This window comes from Dromiciops gliroides, chromosome 6 (assembly GCF_019393635.1).
Source record: "Dromiciops gliroides isolate mDroGli1 chromosome 6, mDroGli1.pri, whole genome shotgun sequence".
In the NCBI taxonomy this organism is placed as follows: Eukaryota; Metazoa; Chordata; class Mammalia; order Microbiotheria; family Microbiotheriidae; genus Dromiciops; species Dromiciops gliroides.
This window is the reverse complement of record NC_057866.1, coordinates 194,540,811-194,556,212: the sequence shown is the minus strand read 5'-3', so window position 1 is coordinate 194,556,212 and position 15,402 is coordinate 194,540,811. Positions and strand designations below refer to the sequence as shown.

General features: G+C 46.3%; 1 protein-coding gene and 1 long non-coding RNA gene across 2 annotated transcripts; one reads left to right on the top strand and one right to left on the bottom strand.

Moving 5' to 3' along the window:
• Positions 1-2,801: 2,801 nt before the first annotated feature.
• LOC122730659 lies at positions 2,802-6,410 on the bottom strand. Its single transcript, XR_006353525.1, has 3 exons — positions 6,283-6,410; positions 5,640-5,770; positions 2,802-3,104 (listed from the first exon to the last, which is right to left on the bottom strand). It is a non-coding gene; the product is annotated as an uncharacterized LOC122730659 (long non-coding RNA).
• A 1,396-nt stretch (positions 6,411-7,806) lies between these two features.
• On the top strand, positions 7,807-11,006 carry HAND2 (heart and neural crest derivatives expressed 2). Its single transcript, XM_043972559.1, has 2 exons — positions 7,807-8,389; positions 10,189-11,006. The coding sequence occupies exons 1-2, from the start codon at positions 7,835-7,837 to the stop codon at positions 10,285-10,287; spliced, it is 654 nt and encodes a 217-aa protein (XP_043828494.1). The 5' UTR covers positions 7,807-7,834; the 3' UTR covers positions 10,288-11,006.
• Positions 11,007-15,402: the final 4,396 nt, after the last annotated feature.

The window sequence follows — 15,402 nt, the reverse complement described above, 5'->3', positions numbered from 1 at the left end:
TTAGAATCTGACGCTGCAGAAACAGGTAGAGGGTTCTGCCCGGCCCTACCCTCTCCCCCAGTGGCATTAACATTTACATAATTAACATTTTTGTGTTGTGTCGTTGGAAGCAAAATTACAGGTAATTGTCTAAGCTCCAGAGAATATTTGGAAATCAAATCAGGCTGCTTTTGATCTATGCACGCTGCTAAACCCAAACCTCGTAAAAAATCGAGGTTTTCCATTAATATTGACAATAAAAGTGTTTCTTTTTGTTAACTTGAAACCTAACAACGCTGTCTAAAGTAGTTTTTCTGTACAGGAAGTCCCCTATAACGTCCTAGGAAAAAAATGTTTGCAAGAAAACTGTCCTGAAGAAATCCCATCCACGTGGAGTTACAAAGAAGGCTGAAAAACACGATTCCCCAGGACCGCAGGCAATGCTTGGGAGTTAGAAATATAAATGTGACCCCTAATTCGGTAGTCAGAAGCATGCTGGCTCCGTTATTCGTGTTGTCCTTGCAGTACTTCCCCTTTCAAGGTGCCCTTCTCTTCTAAATGGATATTGCAGAGGAGTCTTGCCACGATCTAATTGAAACCCGCTACTTTTCGACAGATAAACGGTGTGTTTGCAAAATCACAACTACTTCCTCAATCAAACTTCGAGTGGTTTCCTCCTGACAGGAGGTAAATATTGCCCTTGCTGGTGCCGTGCTTCAAATCAGAGTTGGGTAAGCCCTAGAAGGGTCTAAATGGTAAGAAGGTTCATTTACTTCAGTTACAGTTTCATTCGCTATGGAGAGTACCAACAGAAATGTAGGGAAGATTCGATTGCTTACCCTTTGTCAAAGTCAGTGTAGACCCGTTCTCCCTGGTCACTACAAGTCTTATTTTCCCTAACACGAAGGAAAGAACTTTGAGGTATTTCTCCCTTATCTCTTAAAAAGTTTCCCCCCTAACAAAAGTTTGTGTTCAGAATTATCTGGTCATCTAATTTTCAGCATTCATAGAAGGTGGAAATATTCAGAAGGATAATTAATATGATATTTTCTGGTTTTGTTTTGTTTTTTAAATAACCAATTCATGACTTTTTACTTTAGGACATTCAGGCCGGACTCTACAAATCCAAACACTGTGGGAAGGCACAGTGGAAGCCAAGAAAGAGCTCAGAGATAATCTGGAGGAAAGGAATTTAAACTCAAAGTAATCGATGACTCCTATAATGAGTTTAAAGTTTCAGGAACAAAATGAATTGAAGGACCTACATCTGCCCCCAGTCTATCACTGCCACTGACAGCCACCCATGGAAAACTCCATCTCTATGGAAAAGTCAGAAAATGAGGACCTTTCTACTATTCCCCTCAGTCTCACCCATCCCCACCTCCAACGCAATCCCACTCCGAACCAGGTCTGAACATTTGTGGGGCCTGGGTATCTTACAAAAATTACTCCTCCCCATCAGTTAACAACCCCTGGTTTGAAAACTGCGCCCCCTATATGTAACTGTTGAGCATAAACTTTGAGTCCTTACTCTAACATAGGAGACCACAAAGTGAAAATCCAGGTGTCTTTGGCAGTGAAATTTTCTGGCATTAAAATTGTATGCATTTTAAAAAACATATAAAATGGCATTCTTCTTGCGCTCCTCTGCCTGCTAAGCCCTAGACAGCTGCATAATTTACCTACATCCAGTCTTTGTTCAGTTAATATATGCCCACCCTGCCCTCGTGTTTAAAATGGGATGAACTAACACCAGCTACATAAATGCCCCATCCCCTCTTTAAAAGGAGGCCTAATTCGTAGAGTGGTCGTAAAAAGATAACAAAATGAAACGATCTAGTTTGATTTCTACTTACGATTATTTCCATTTTTTTAAAAACAGGGAAAAAATTAACCATCAGTTCAGTGTAGAGATGATAACTAGCTTTTCTTCAGAGTAAAGTTTTCACTGTTTCAAATTCCCTAAAAGTTTTAGAACTATCATGTTAGCATTTAGTAGGTATTAAGTCGATTTTCACAGGAGAAAGAGAGGAGAAAGACAGAGAGACAGAGACAGAGAAGGACAGGACCTAGTTGGTAAGCAACCAGCCAAGTGGTTCCACATCACCTGAGCAAAGTTGCTGAGGCCAGAAACCCAAATGTCCCATCTCTTTACAGAATACTTTGTGTTCTCCACCCAGCTCCCCAGTTTCATGCTTGATCTCAGAAGTATCTAAGAGTCCGATTTCTCCTAAGACATAATGGAAGCTTAAAGACCGGGTCAAAGTCGTTTCTCATGCGATCGTTTGGAAAATGTGAAATTAGATTTGAAAAAGATGACAAAGGAAATTGAGATGTAATCCCGTCAACACAAAACCTGAATTTATGGTCCATCTGGCCTGATTCTTTTGATTCCTCTTTATGGTCCAGTTTATTTTGAATTATCCTGCACAAAACACAAGATAGAGAGACAGTGCTTTGCTTTGAATCATAAATATAGAAAAAGGAGCTCTATCACACACACACGGAGAGTTCCAGTTTTTCTTTAAAATATGAGGGCTGAATCTGACTGACTTTTAAGAAATAATACCACACAAAAACCAACCTTTTACATAATAATGTTCAGCCTCTCCCAGCACATTTTGAATCCTTTCCATGTATGTCAGTGGGTTGAAAAAGAAAAAACAAATAATATGGGCTCAAATAAAAGTTTGAGCCTGATTGTTGGGGAAAATGAGAGGAACAACAAGAGTGCCAGATGAGCTGCAATGAAGACAACTGATCTAGAATCGTAAAAACCTATTCAAAGCTATGGTTGATTCTCAGGGATGCAGGTTCTCGTGTCAGGGCTTCGAGGATGATGGAAAATTAGATGGCGGATTTGCTGACTCTGTTGGCAGAGGGATTGGAGAGAAAAAGAAGATTCCCCAAGGTACCTTTAGCCGGTGCCTTTCCTAAGACTGAGACCATAGGCATCAGACCTTCCAGCTAAACTTCCTAGTGCAATACCAGTCACATGGAGCAGTTCTCACCACCGTGCCTTTTCTTGCCTTATTCAGATGCATCCAACATGGCAGTCTTCCTCCAGATTTCTTGAGTAGGAGAAGGTGGATACTGGTACAATACCCCTATGAAGTAATGTTTCACTGTAACAACAAAGGGAAAGAGGGAAAGTTGTCGTTGGTGGGTTTTTTTTAATTGCTGGAAAGAAACACCCCTCCTTTCTTTCTCCATCCCTCCAGCCTACCTCACCAACATCCCCTTCATGCCCTCACCATTAAGTGCTGGCATACCCACTTGGGTAGCTGAGTGGTACCCAGACCACCTGAACTGCACACATAGATAATGAAATTAGCTTCTGTCTTACCACCTTACAGAAAAATTGCAAGAAGGGAATAGGGTGATCAAACAGATGTTTATATAAAGGAAAAAGTGAAGAAGAAAAAAAGGCAAAGAAAGGCCTTTTATTTCCTCTCTCAATCAGGTCTTCGCAAGGATCACAGCAAAGAGGATGCCATACCATGGAGTCAAAATTTTAGTCAATTAACTTAGTTGAGAATACACAAAATCTTTTCTTGATCCCCCCCCCCCAAAACACACACACAATTTTACTCCTCCTCCACCTGGTGGACCTGATTCTCACTGAGGGTGAATAATCTGGGTCTAGGTTTCAAAAGCTTCTGAGGCATTGGAATCCTGGGACCCTTTGGTACCACTTATAATTAAACTCTAATGATGCTGTACCGGAGTATTGATGTTCAGATTAACATCTCCAGCAGCTTTTATTACTTTTTCTCTGCCTCATGTTTTCCGTTTCTTTCATCACTTGAGATCCTATCTGCACAGTGGTAGTGGTTTACCGCAGCTTTTTTTCTCAGTTAAAAATAAAGTCAGAAAAACCGTATAATGGAAAGCTCCCGAGGCTTTGCTTTTAAGAATAAATTGAGTCACTGTGACCAAAGCGATCTCTCTAACCCATTTCGGCCTCAGTAAAAAAGCTTGCCATCTCCTCTTCACCCCCAAAAATTCTGCCTACAAGCAGTCAGAAAATTGCCCAGTATTCTACTTTCTCTCAGTTCTCATCTGCCCCTGGCCCGGTTCAAACAACATCTTGCTTCATCTACCTGCCTGGTTGCCCTGGCCGTGTTTTTATAAACACAGACATTTTAAGAAATATATCAGATGTCAGTCTGTGGAAGGCCTAGTATTTATGCATTTGGTGTTTGCCTCTCTCGTGAACCAATACACAATACCGCCTGACTACACTACCAGCTTTGTTCCCTTGATGAGGCAACTGGAAACCAGAGAGACCTCTTTTGGTGCTGGCCTTTTAAAGAGTATTTACATCTTAAAGACGGAACTTCAGACCTGCCTAGGTTGTGACTGAGTTTGGTTTTGGATTTGGGGTACTACTTTTCTTTCTCTATTCTTTTTTTTTTTTGGCGGGGAGGGCAGTGGAAAAGTGTGGAAGGACATGGGTTCCCACGAAGGACCTGGTTTCACGTATACGTTGTCTCTCTCCTTTTAGGCCCTATAATTTGGACTTCTAGGGAAGTTTGGCTCTCAGGGTAAGTGGGCGTTTATGCAAATACGCATGCAGCTTCAAGGCCTTCCCTGCGATAGAGAGTTTATTCTCTTTGCATAGAATCAAACCGGCAAAGTGGAAAGTCTAGACATCTTTCCTGGCATTGTCCGCTGCCCCGGGAAAGGTGATCTGGAGGTGGTCGCCCCTTCCTTTCGATGCTCAAATGGAAGTCAAATCAGCTGGAAACCCAGCGACGTGCAGGAGTAGGTAGAATGTACTTAAAGCCTCCCAAGCAAGCACAGCCTTGTCATGGTGCCCTCGCTTTTAGCTCCGCCGTGAGGGTCCCTGGTTTTGATAGGAAAAGAGGTCCACCAACGATAACGGTGTAGCTTAAAGCGGTATATTCTCTGAGAGCTCTGCAGCTCTACAGCCATGACATTATGAGGTCGCTGTGGATTGAATACACTAATAAAATTCCTTATGCTCTTGGATCGTGATCTAGCGGTAAAAGCATTTGTTTGCCCCCAGCGCCAGTCCTTCTGTTATTTACCCACCAAGAGATCCCCAGTGTGCCTTCATGGATCTCCCCTGCAACACCGCCTTTCTCTCAGCCTTGGCAGAACCTGGGGTCGGGGTTTCTTTGTCTCCACCAGCCTCTCTCTCCCTGGCTCTCTCCCATTTATGGCTCGCACGCTCCTGTTGACACCCTTGTCCGCACAGGACTATATTGTGGTGGATTTTAATATACACCAAATCCAAGTCCTCGCCTGTCTCGGAGCCAAGCCAGCCCAGGACTAGCATTAACTGTTTTCACTGCTGTTATCCTGTTCCCTTTTAAAAGATGACCACGGAGTCTTGGCTCAAGGTGCCCTCCAGCAAGCTGCCCGTGAGCTCCAGTGAATTCGAACTAGAGAGCCATTTCCCCGTTATGATGCGTCTGAGATCACCCAGCCTAAATGTCCAAACATGTACTGGCTCTCCTCCGGCCTGGCTGTTAAACTGAGGTTTAATGATTCCCCTTCGATAACTAAACCTGGTTTCCACAGATGCCTGCTTTTATGGGTGAGACAGGAATGCAGAGATATATTTATATGTTTGTTCATAAAAACTGGAAAATAAGCTCTGAACACGCTGTAAAAAATATTCAGTTACTCACCAAACAGGCTAGTTAAACTGGCAGAAAACCGATATCGGCCACACCACTGATTCGGGGTGGGGGGAACGAGGTGCCGGCTTTTTAAACATTCCGCAAGCTGGAGGAAACCCATTTGGGGATCCTGGTGTCCCCTGCAAGAACAGTGACAATCGTTACATTAACCATAACCCTAATCAAAAACGAGGATGTCACAACCTTTTGACATCGCAGTCATTCTTTGACAGCGATGCTCACAAAATTACCCTTCCCTTCCAAGACTTTAGCTTAATTAATGGGAGATTGGTTAGGAAAGGAAGTACCCTGGCAGATTCTGTAGCTTTCTCCCCAAGTAAAGCCCTCCTTTAACAGCAGCTCTGGGCTTCGGGGCGAAAAGGGGAAGACTGTTCCTAGCGGCATAGGTTGTATACATATACATATAATACATATGAAAGTATCACTAAAAACCTAGACTAAGCCTGGTCCTGGGTCCGGCGCAGAACCGCTGTTATTTTGCTACACCAATGACAGCAGAAAAAATGCATAGGGAGGTCTCCTTTTATTTTTTTTTAATCGATGTTTTAAAAAAGCCTTGAAAATCAGTATTTGTGCTGTGTTCTTAATCAGAAAGTAATAATAATCACAATAAAGGGAATTGATACTATACCTGGCTTGAGAAGATCCGGTTATTTTAGAGGATTTTAAAATATGATTTAATAGCAAAGCATCTGCTAAACTCTTGCATTAACTACTGGCTGATAAAAAAAAGTTTAAAAAAATTCCCCTTCATTTTAATTATCTTATGGATATGAAAGAGTAGCCAATCCTAAAAGAGGACTTCAGCAATTAGCAACGTGAACATCAAAAAGTTTTATTGCGGAGAGCCCAAGGCACCGCCCCTGCCTCGCCGCGATTGGCGTGGACAGCCTCTGACGACATATATTAACCCGAGCTGCCCTAAAGATGTAGCTGTACATGGAGTTCTTGCTGGGAAAATCGGCTTGTTCCCGGCACGGCCACCAGCCCAGGGAAGTCGCCACCGAAATTCTCGCCGCTACTGCTGCCTCTGCGAATCCAGAGCTCGCTCCACTAGCCAGGCCAGCCAGGCCCAGCCAGCCAGAACCGAGCGCTCGGCCTCCCGGAGAAGCGGTTGCGCCCTCGGCGCTTTCCGAGCCCCAGAGGACGAAGGAAAGGGGCCAGAGAAAATGGATGCACTGAGATCCTTCTGAAAAGGCCACGGATCCGAGCAGGGAGAAGAGGAACGCGGAACGAGTTCCTCGCAGGCAAAAGTCACAGTCAAGGATAGACAAACAAATCCCCCGCCCTCCCCCAAAGCATTAAAGAAAAAAAAAAGACCTAAGAATCAAACCCGGGGGTCGAGGGGGGGGAGGGGAGAGGGAAGAGGAGAGGGGGAGGGGAGAATCGGCTGGAGGTGATTTCACTGTGACTGGTAGATCCCCCTCCCGTGGCCTCTGAGACTCGGCCAGTCCAGCCCGGCTCCTCTCCCCAGAGTGTCTGTGCCTCGGAGCCTCCCTCAGGGCCGTGCTGCGAGCCCTACAGGATCTAGATCAAGGAAGTGGTCCGGCGAGTAGTGGAGGGCAGCGGGAGAGAGGGACTGCCTTTCCTGCTTGCCCCATCTGAATCAGGGGCAACCTGGTAAATTCGTTCGCCCGCTGCTGCTGCTGCTGCTGCTGCTGCTGCTGCTGCTGCTGCTGCTGCTGCTGCTGTTTTGCCGCCGCCTCGATCTGTTTGAAATTTGGAAACCCAAGGCCCCAGAGACATTTTGGAGGAGAACGGGAACTTTTGCATGAGCAGGAAAGGACACCCTTTCCACACTGCAGCAGCAACAACAGCTTCAGTTAGCCAGGAAGGAGCAGAAGCAGGAGGAGGCAGAGAAGACGAGGAAGGAGAGAGCCCGGCTGCGCATCCGTGACCACGCCGGGAATTTGGCCAGCTCTATGGCTAGCCTCAGGCTGGACCGGTGCTGTTAAAGCCCCTCGGCGGGCCTCCGGGGCTGGGGGGAGGGGAAGGGGTGCTGCTGCCGCCACTACTGCAGCGAGGTAGGGGAGGCTGGGGGGTGGGGGGTGGGACGGGGTGGAGGAGGAAGAGGAGATAGGAGGCAGCAACGCCTGGCCCCAACCCCCGGGTGCAACCGGTAGGCTCTAGGGCCTCGTGGTTGAGGACACCGTGGGACTCTAGGTTGGGGCCCAGAGTGCGAAATGAGTCTCGTGGGAGGCTTCCCCCACCACCCGGTGGTGCACCATGAGGGCTACCCCTTCGCTGCTGCTGCTGCCGCGGCTGCCGCGGCCGCCGCCAGCCGCTGTGGCCACGAGGAGAACCCCTACTTCCACGGCTGGCTCATCAGCCACCCGGAGATGTCCCCCCCTGACTACAGCATGGCACTGTCCTACAGCCCCGAGTACGCTAACGGCGCAGCAGGGCTCGACCACTCCCATTACGGGGGAGTGCCACCCGGGAGCGGGCCTCCGGGCTTGGGGGGGCCCCGTCCAGTGAAGCGTCGGGGCACCGCCAACCGCAAGGAGAGGCGCAGGACTCAGAGCATCAACAGCGCCTTCGCAGAGCTGCGGGAATGCATCCCCAACGTGCCCGCCGACACCAAGCTGTCCAAGATCAAGACCCTCCGCTTGGCTACCAGCTACATCGCCTACCTCATGGACCTGCTGGCAAAGGACGACCAGAACGGGGAGGCGGAGGCCTTCAAGGCAGAAATCAAGAAGACAGATGTGAAGGAGGAAAAGAGGAAGAAGGAGCTGGTCAGTAACTGTAGGGGTGGGGGAGGAGGAGAGGGAGGAGAGATGGGGGAGGGGTGGCTATGTTACTGCTGGCTGAAGGCCTTATCAGTATTAAGAATAACCACAATATTCCCTATTCTTCGATTTCTTTTCACACTTTTCTCTGTGGAAGGAGGAGCAAGTCCTCCACCTTTCCACGTCTCTGCAAGTACCCGTGTAGGCTGTAGAACTAGTCTTCATTAAACCCCTACAAGCAATAATAGAGTTTTAGTATCAAAGTGTTTTACTAGTTAAGGAGGGGACTCAATTCGAGAGGAATTTGGAGACAGACTAGTGAGGTTTTTACTCCGAAGTTGCATTTGGTTTTTGTTTTTACCTTCAAATAACATATTAAAGAATGTAATACAAAGCACTTTCAACTTCAGGATTTAATGCTAGTTGCAAAGTCGAGTTAACCGCCCCACTAGAACATATTATAAAGCAGAGACACCTCCGTAGCTAACCCTCGCCTCCTACCCGCCCCCCCCCAAAAAAAAGAAGAAGAAAGAAAAAGAAAAAGAAAGAAAGCAAAGAAAAAGCCTACCCTCTTTCACTAACTGCAACATTGCAGCCCTTATTTTTGTCTCGGATTCGGCCATTCCTTCCGTTTCCCCTAAATTGAATCCCTTAGAAATCCCCAAATCAACTTAATTTGCCATACCAACCATGTGAGTAACGGGTTTTTCAATGAAAATAATTCCATTCCCATGATTTGAGGGGGTTAAAAGCTTTGTTGATGTGTCGACCGAAAATTAGAGAGAATGAAAAAAAGTCCAACACTGTGTTGGATGAGGAAGTCTTAAAGAAATTTAAAGGCATAGCCTCATATCCCATGCTTGACCAGCAGGGAAATACTGGATTCATGTTTCCCAGATGTGTATGATTCCTGGGCATATGGGGTTTTCTTTGAATTCGATTATAAATTTTAATTTGAGACACAATAATAAATATTATTGTTCCCATTATGGCTCTTACCATTTTCAGAATTCTCTCTTTTTCTTATAAACAAGAATGGGAGATATTCAGTACGTCTTGATTGTTCAGAAGAGAATCTTCAGACTAATCCCACCAACCCGCTTTCTTCCCCCGGGGCCGAGGGGACCCCAGTCATTACTAACTAGTAAGACCCCAAGAGTGTGGATGAATATTGCCCATTGGAGATTTCACACAAACCCACTGTATGTCTGATTAGTACAGAATAACAGTAATAGTCATTGGATGCCAGAAAGACCCTTGGAGTCGCGGTATTCGAGGGTCCTTGGGCCAGCCAGAAAACCCAAGCCAGCAAGGGAGAGCCGGAGGCCAAGAATTAGGCGGTGTGTGGCTTTGAACTGGGGAAGTCTGCCCAAATCTTCCCCTGCACCGCAAGTTTTCGGTTGCCATTAAAAACATCCAAAAACAGACTCCCCCCCCACTCCACCCCCCAGAGGCACTCCACCCCCACCCGAGGTACACATCTGGCATAAGGGAAAAGGCCCCCAGCTTTGCTATAAAAGACTTTAAAACAGGCGGTGGTTTTATAAACTTTCTGATGCAGGAGGGTTCGCGCTGCAAACAGGAGGAGGCCTCGTTCTGCCAGAGCAGAGCTGCAGAGATCTTTATAGTTTGTACTTTGTCTCCTCTGGCCCTGACTGAGCATTTTGCTGTCGCCCTCCCCCATCCCTGCCTCTTCTTACTGTCTCCCCTAAGGTGGGATGGAATAGGGCCATCGAGGGAAATCACTTCTCATCTCTGAATTTCTCCTTTGCTCCTCTTTCTCCCTTGCTTCTCTCTCTGGCCAGAATGAAATCTTGAAAAGCACAGTGAGCAGCAACGATAAGAAAACCAAAGGCAGGACGGGCTGGCCACAGCATGTCTGGGCTCTGGAGCTCAAGCAGTGAAGGAAGAGAGAGAAAAAAAGAGAGAGAGAAGAAGAAAAAGGAAGGAAGAGTCCCGCCGCTGGACTTGAATGAAGGACTCAAGGAAAACCTCTCTAAAGGCTCTGCAGACATCTGCTCCGAGGACTTTTTGTATTTGGAATCAGCCAGTTTATTTATGTGCAATTTCCCTCCCCTCTCTCCTATTCCCCCTTTTGAAGCACCCTATCCCCATGCCCTCCTTTAAAAAGTGGATATTTGAAGAAAAGCATTCCATATTTTAATATGAAGAGGAAACTCCAGCGTGGTAAGGGGTTCTATCGTCTCATAGGTTTGATTTGTGTTGGGGTTTATTGTTGTTGTTTTGTTTCTGTTTTGTTATTTTTTTTTAAGAGTGTGTGTCCGTGTGTGAATGTTCCTTTTCTGCCTGTATAGGACTCAGCATTGCAACTCAAGCAACCCAGCTAAAAGACTCCTGACATCAGTGTGTATGTGAAGTGTATCTTTAATACTTGGCCTTTTGGATATAAATATTTCTGGGGATGATAAAGTTATATTTCAAAGCAGAAATGGGGCCACTAATGTTATTCCGTTGGTTCGGTATCTAGTGTTGCCATTTTATTAGTGGACTTTCCTTATTTGAAGATGTTCCCAACAGCTATTTGTGTTGTGCACTTCCATCCTCTAAAAAGAATTAGTGGAGTTTAATTAATATTGAAGGTGTAAACGTTGTAAGTATTCAATAAACCACTGTGTGTTTTTTTACAAAAAAAAATCTTTTTATGTTTTATACCTCAAAGTGTTTTGAAAACAAAATTGTTATTCTTGTTCTCATACTATTTAAAAGATTCAGAAGTAAACTAAGTTATAAAGATTGACTCTAAATTTATTTTAAAGAAGTCACTAATTAAAACCAATCCACACATATAATAGCCCCCCACCCCAGGATCCGCTGAACTACAGCTACAGGAATGGTGAGAGCAGTCCTAAGCTCTAAAGGCCATAGGATTTTCCAGGTCAGCTCTGAATGATCTTTTGGATGGAAGACTTTAAATGTCAGGCAAAACACTGATCCGGGGTCCTTGGTTAGCTCAAAGGGTGGGAGTTATCTACAGGTCTTCCAGGAAGATGGTATAGCCTTTTCTAGAGCTTTGCAATCGGATGATGGGTGTGTGCGTGTTCAGGACGTGACCTACGTGGACTCTCCTCATTTATCGATTGGCAAAATTTATTTGGATCATTTTGTTTTCCCAGGGAGAAGGTACACATTAAACGTGGGAGGGAAGAAGAGAGTGGGATAAGGAGACGGAGGAGAGAGACAGCGGGAAACACGGGGGAGAAACTTTGCCAGGAGTCGGCATCTCTGAGTCTCTCTAATCTGTTCGGGCTATTGGACCCGAGGTGGGGGGCGGGGGGACGGGGGGAGGAAGGAGGAGGAGGTTTAGAGTAATGTCCGTGATTAGGTAACAGGTAATTTTATGTCCAGTTAAAAATCGCGAACAAGACCAGGGATTTAAGTTGGGGCTGGTGATGGGCTCAGAATGTTAGATTTACAGTGAGCTACAGGGAAATGGATATGAACTTTTGTGGTTCTCAGAATTCTTCTGGGCTGCAGGCGGTCAAAAAGATGGCAAGATTCTCTCCCCTCCCCCTCCACTCCCCGCTGCTTCCCCCCCCCCCCCCCCCCCCCCCCCCCCGTCCCCTGACTCCGTGGCCTTTTCTCCTTTTCAGCGATTTTCTGTGCCTTCCCCTAACACACTCCTCCACACTCATGAACTGGAAGGAAATTCATTTTGCTTCAAGCCCAAGACCAAGGTCTTGTCTTGAGCCGGGTGGGTGAATGAATCAAATCCTAAATAATGGGAGAAACTTCAGTCATAAAGGACTTTCCAGTAAGCCTGAAGGTGGTGGTGGTAGAGTGGAGAGAAGGACAGAGGCGAGAAAGGTAAAATGTATTAAAAAGCGGTTTGTTCAGGAAATGCGACCGAATATAAATCTGGTGTTTGGCAAAGCTTGCTAGAGAGTTTCCATCTTGCCCGAAAACCTCGGAGTGATGTTCTCGCCTCGAACCTCCGGGATAGTCACCTGGCTCGCGAACGATCCATCAAAACCAGGGGACTAGCTGGCTCTACACTATTTTGCCTGCCGTCCTTGCCTAGCTCGAGATGGGACTGGGCCAGTAAAAAGCACTGACTTTTAAGGGCCCATTTAAAAAAAAAAAGATAAGAAAAGGTCTCTTCCCTGCTTCCTCGGTTCCTCTGACAAGGCTGAGGTTGAAGGGTTAGAACAACTAGGCCAAAGCGATCTGAACTTTCTCCTCTCAGGTCAGCTTGCGCTGGCCCGTCCTGGTGTGGGGCTGTGTTTACAGACACTTGCCTTTGTTTATAACAGGAGAGGATAGTCCCTCGCTTATTTTCTTTCGCTCTCTTGTTCTGGACATCAACGAGTCCTAGCTTTCTACGTAATGGTGCCCTTAACTTACATTTCTTCCCCAGGCTCCCTCCATGTCAGTTGTGAGTCTGGGTGTTGTATGCGATCATGGTGGTGATAGTGTTGTTAAAATGTGTTAAGGGAGAGACCGACAGACACGGACAGAGAACTAGTTCTATCTACACCCTGTGTATGACAAGGCGCTGATATATGTGAATGTGTATGGGAGAAATAGCTAGTTCTTTCTGAACAGTGTGCAAGAGTGCGAGTGTTGTGTGAGTATGTGTTACATGTGTGAAAGAAGGAGGGAGGGAAGGAAGGAGAGAGGGAGAGGGAGAGGGAGAGGAGATGGAGAGAGAGGGAGAGAGAGAGAGAGAGAGAGAGAGAGAGAGAGAGAGAGAGAGAGAGAGAGAGAGAGAGAGAGAGACAGCATGGAAGTAAATCTATGTTAAGAGTCTGTATGTGTATGTGTCCTTAATCAGCTCAGGGCTTAAAACAGAAGTCTTGCTGGATTTTAGTGTTATTTTTCTAATAAACGCCAGCTAAACTCATGAAGGAACTTTTTGGCTTGCACCGGCAGCGCTGTAGTAAATATGCTTCCAAAAATCTCTCTTTGAAATCTCTAGCTTTCAATCTGAATCAGGAGCTCCGGGTTCTCTGTCATCCCAACTGTGCCCAGTCCCAGCTCCATCCCCCTCCCTTAGGGGTGTGTTCGCGTGCCATATTCTAGAGAATTGTGCTAGCTCCTTGCATCTTAATGAGCCCATTGGTCACTTGTTCCAACTGAGGGGACTGCAATCAAGTTCAGGTGATTCCTCACCCCTGGCTAATCGACTATTCTCTCTTGCTCCCTCGGTCTCTGTTAACTCTCTTTTCTTTTTTTTTTCTTTTTTTTCTTTTTTAAAAATATCTCCAAGTGGCTGCTTTGTGGGACAAGCTAGCAGGAATCTATTTTAATTGCTGGGATAATGTGGATGCTGCCATTTTCTTAAAAGCAATCACTCCTGGAGCGAAATCACAAGAGCTCTAGACAGGCCGGAGCCGACAAAAATGTAGGTTTTGACGTTAAAAGCTAAATGGGGAAACAGGGCGGCAGAAGGTAAATTGATGGTAGATCGGGATGTCAGTGCCCTGGCCCCAGACCGCCGAGGTGTTTGATAACCCTAGGAATACGGAATGGGCAGGAGGATTGTTTTTGTTGTTGTTGGTCGTGGTGGTATGTGGTTCTGGGCTTTTGTGTTTTGGTTCAGCAACGCTATCATCTCCTTGGGAAAAAGTTGGAAGAATGCTCCCTGGGAGCGGAACATTACTGAGAACTCTCTCTCTCTCTCTCTCTCTCTCTCTCTCTCTCTCTCTCTCTCTCTCTCTCTCTCTCTCTCTCTCTCTCTCACACACACACACACACACACACACACACACACACACCCCTTCAAGTATTTTAGATTTTCCTCTCCTATAGGGCCAGGGCCAGAGCCAGTCCATCTGTAAGATTTTTTGAACACCCACCCCCCCACACACACACCCAAAATACACTCGAGGAGAGGGGGTAAACAGAAGAATAAGAAAAGAGTGAGAACAAAAAACAAAGGAGAAAAGAGAAAGAAAGGAGGGGAATAGAGAGGGGAAAGAGGGGAGAAAGAGGAAAAGGAGACAAAAGGAAAGAGAAAGGAGAAGAGGGTGAGAGAAAAAAAGAGAAAAGAGTGTAGAGAAAGAATGAAAGAGAACCTAGTCTGGTTGATAGGAGGCCAGCTCTTTTAGATCTGACAAATGCCCTCTTCAGCCTTCTAGGGCTGCAGCTAATCTTGGGTATGGAAACAGGGGATATCACTCATTTTCACAGAAATCAGATGGGCCAGAGAAACCATATTCTTTTTCAAAGCCAGACACCAGGACATCAAGTCTCTCTTCCTTCCTAGTCCATCCATACCTGATGGATGGTAACAAGTATTGGGTGTGTGCCTAGCCCGGATTCTTCGCCATTCACATCCTCGACTAAGCAGACAGAGAATCATCTCCCTTCCAAACACAAGTGTATATGCAACTATACACACTCCTTTAAGACAGCCAAAGTGGTTCCAAGAAGAGACAATTTCGTTGTCGGGACCTTGATTCCTTCTTTGACGCGCATTTTAGGCTTCCAGGCTGGATGGGAAATGCGGTGGGGAAAATCTAGGGAGGGGACAAAAGACAGTTCTTACCACAATGTGATTATGTTTCACAGAGGTAAGCAAAAGTTTTCCCTAGAAGCCTTTTGCTTCTCTCTGAAGCCTGAACAACGGCTTTGTAGAACCATAATGAAACCCTCTAGTGCTGCTAACTGGGAAAGGAGGCCTCCCGGCGGGACTGGGTGTAGTAAGCCTGATGCTTAGGGGTCTGGTTTTGGTGTTCTGCAAAAAGATCTACGTCCTTAGTTTTTCAAAAGGGATCAGTTCTGCAGTGTGCTCTTTCCACCCCCACCTCCGCTCCGCCCCACCTTACTCATTTCCACTCCAGGAGCGGTGTTGGGGTGGAAAAGCCAAACAAAACAGGTCAGACACGCAACCGCAGAAGGTTCAGCCGTTCAGCCCCGAGACTTGGCAGAATCCGGGCGGCGGGAGCAAGAGGCTGCACCGACGGAGGGTAGATGCTATCCTCAGCCAAACCCTGGCCTGTCACCGTTGGATGTTTTACGATATCCGAGGGGCCACTTGCTTTGGCCCACAGCCTCTG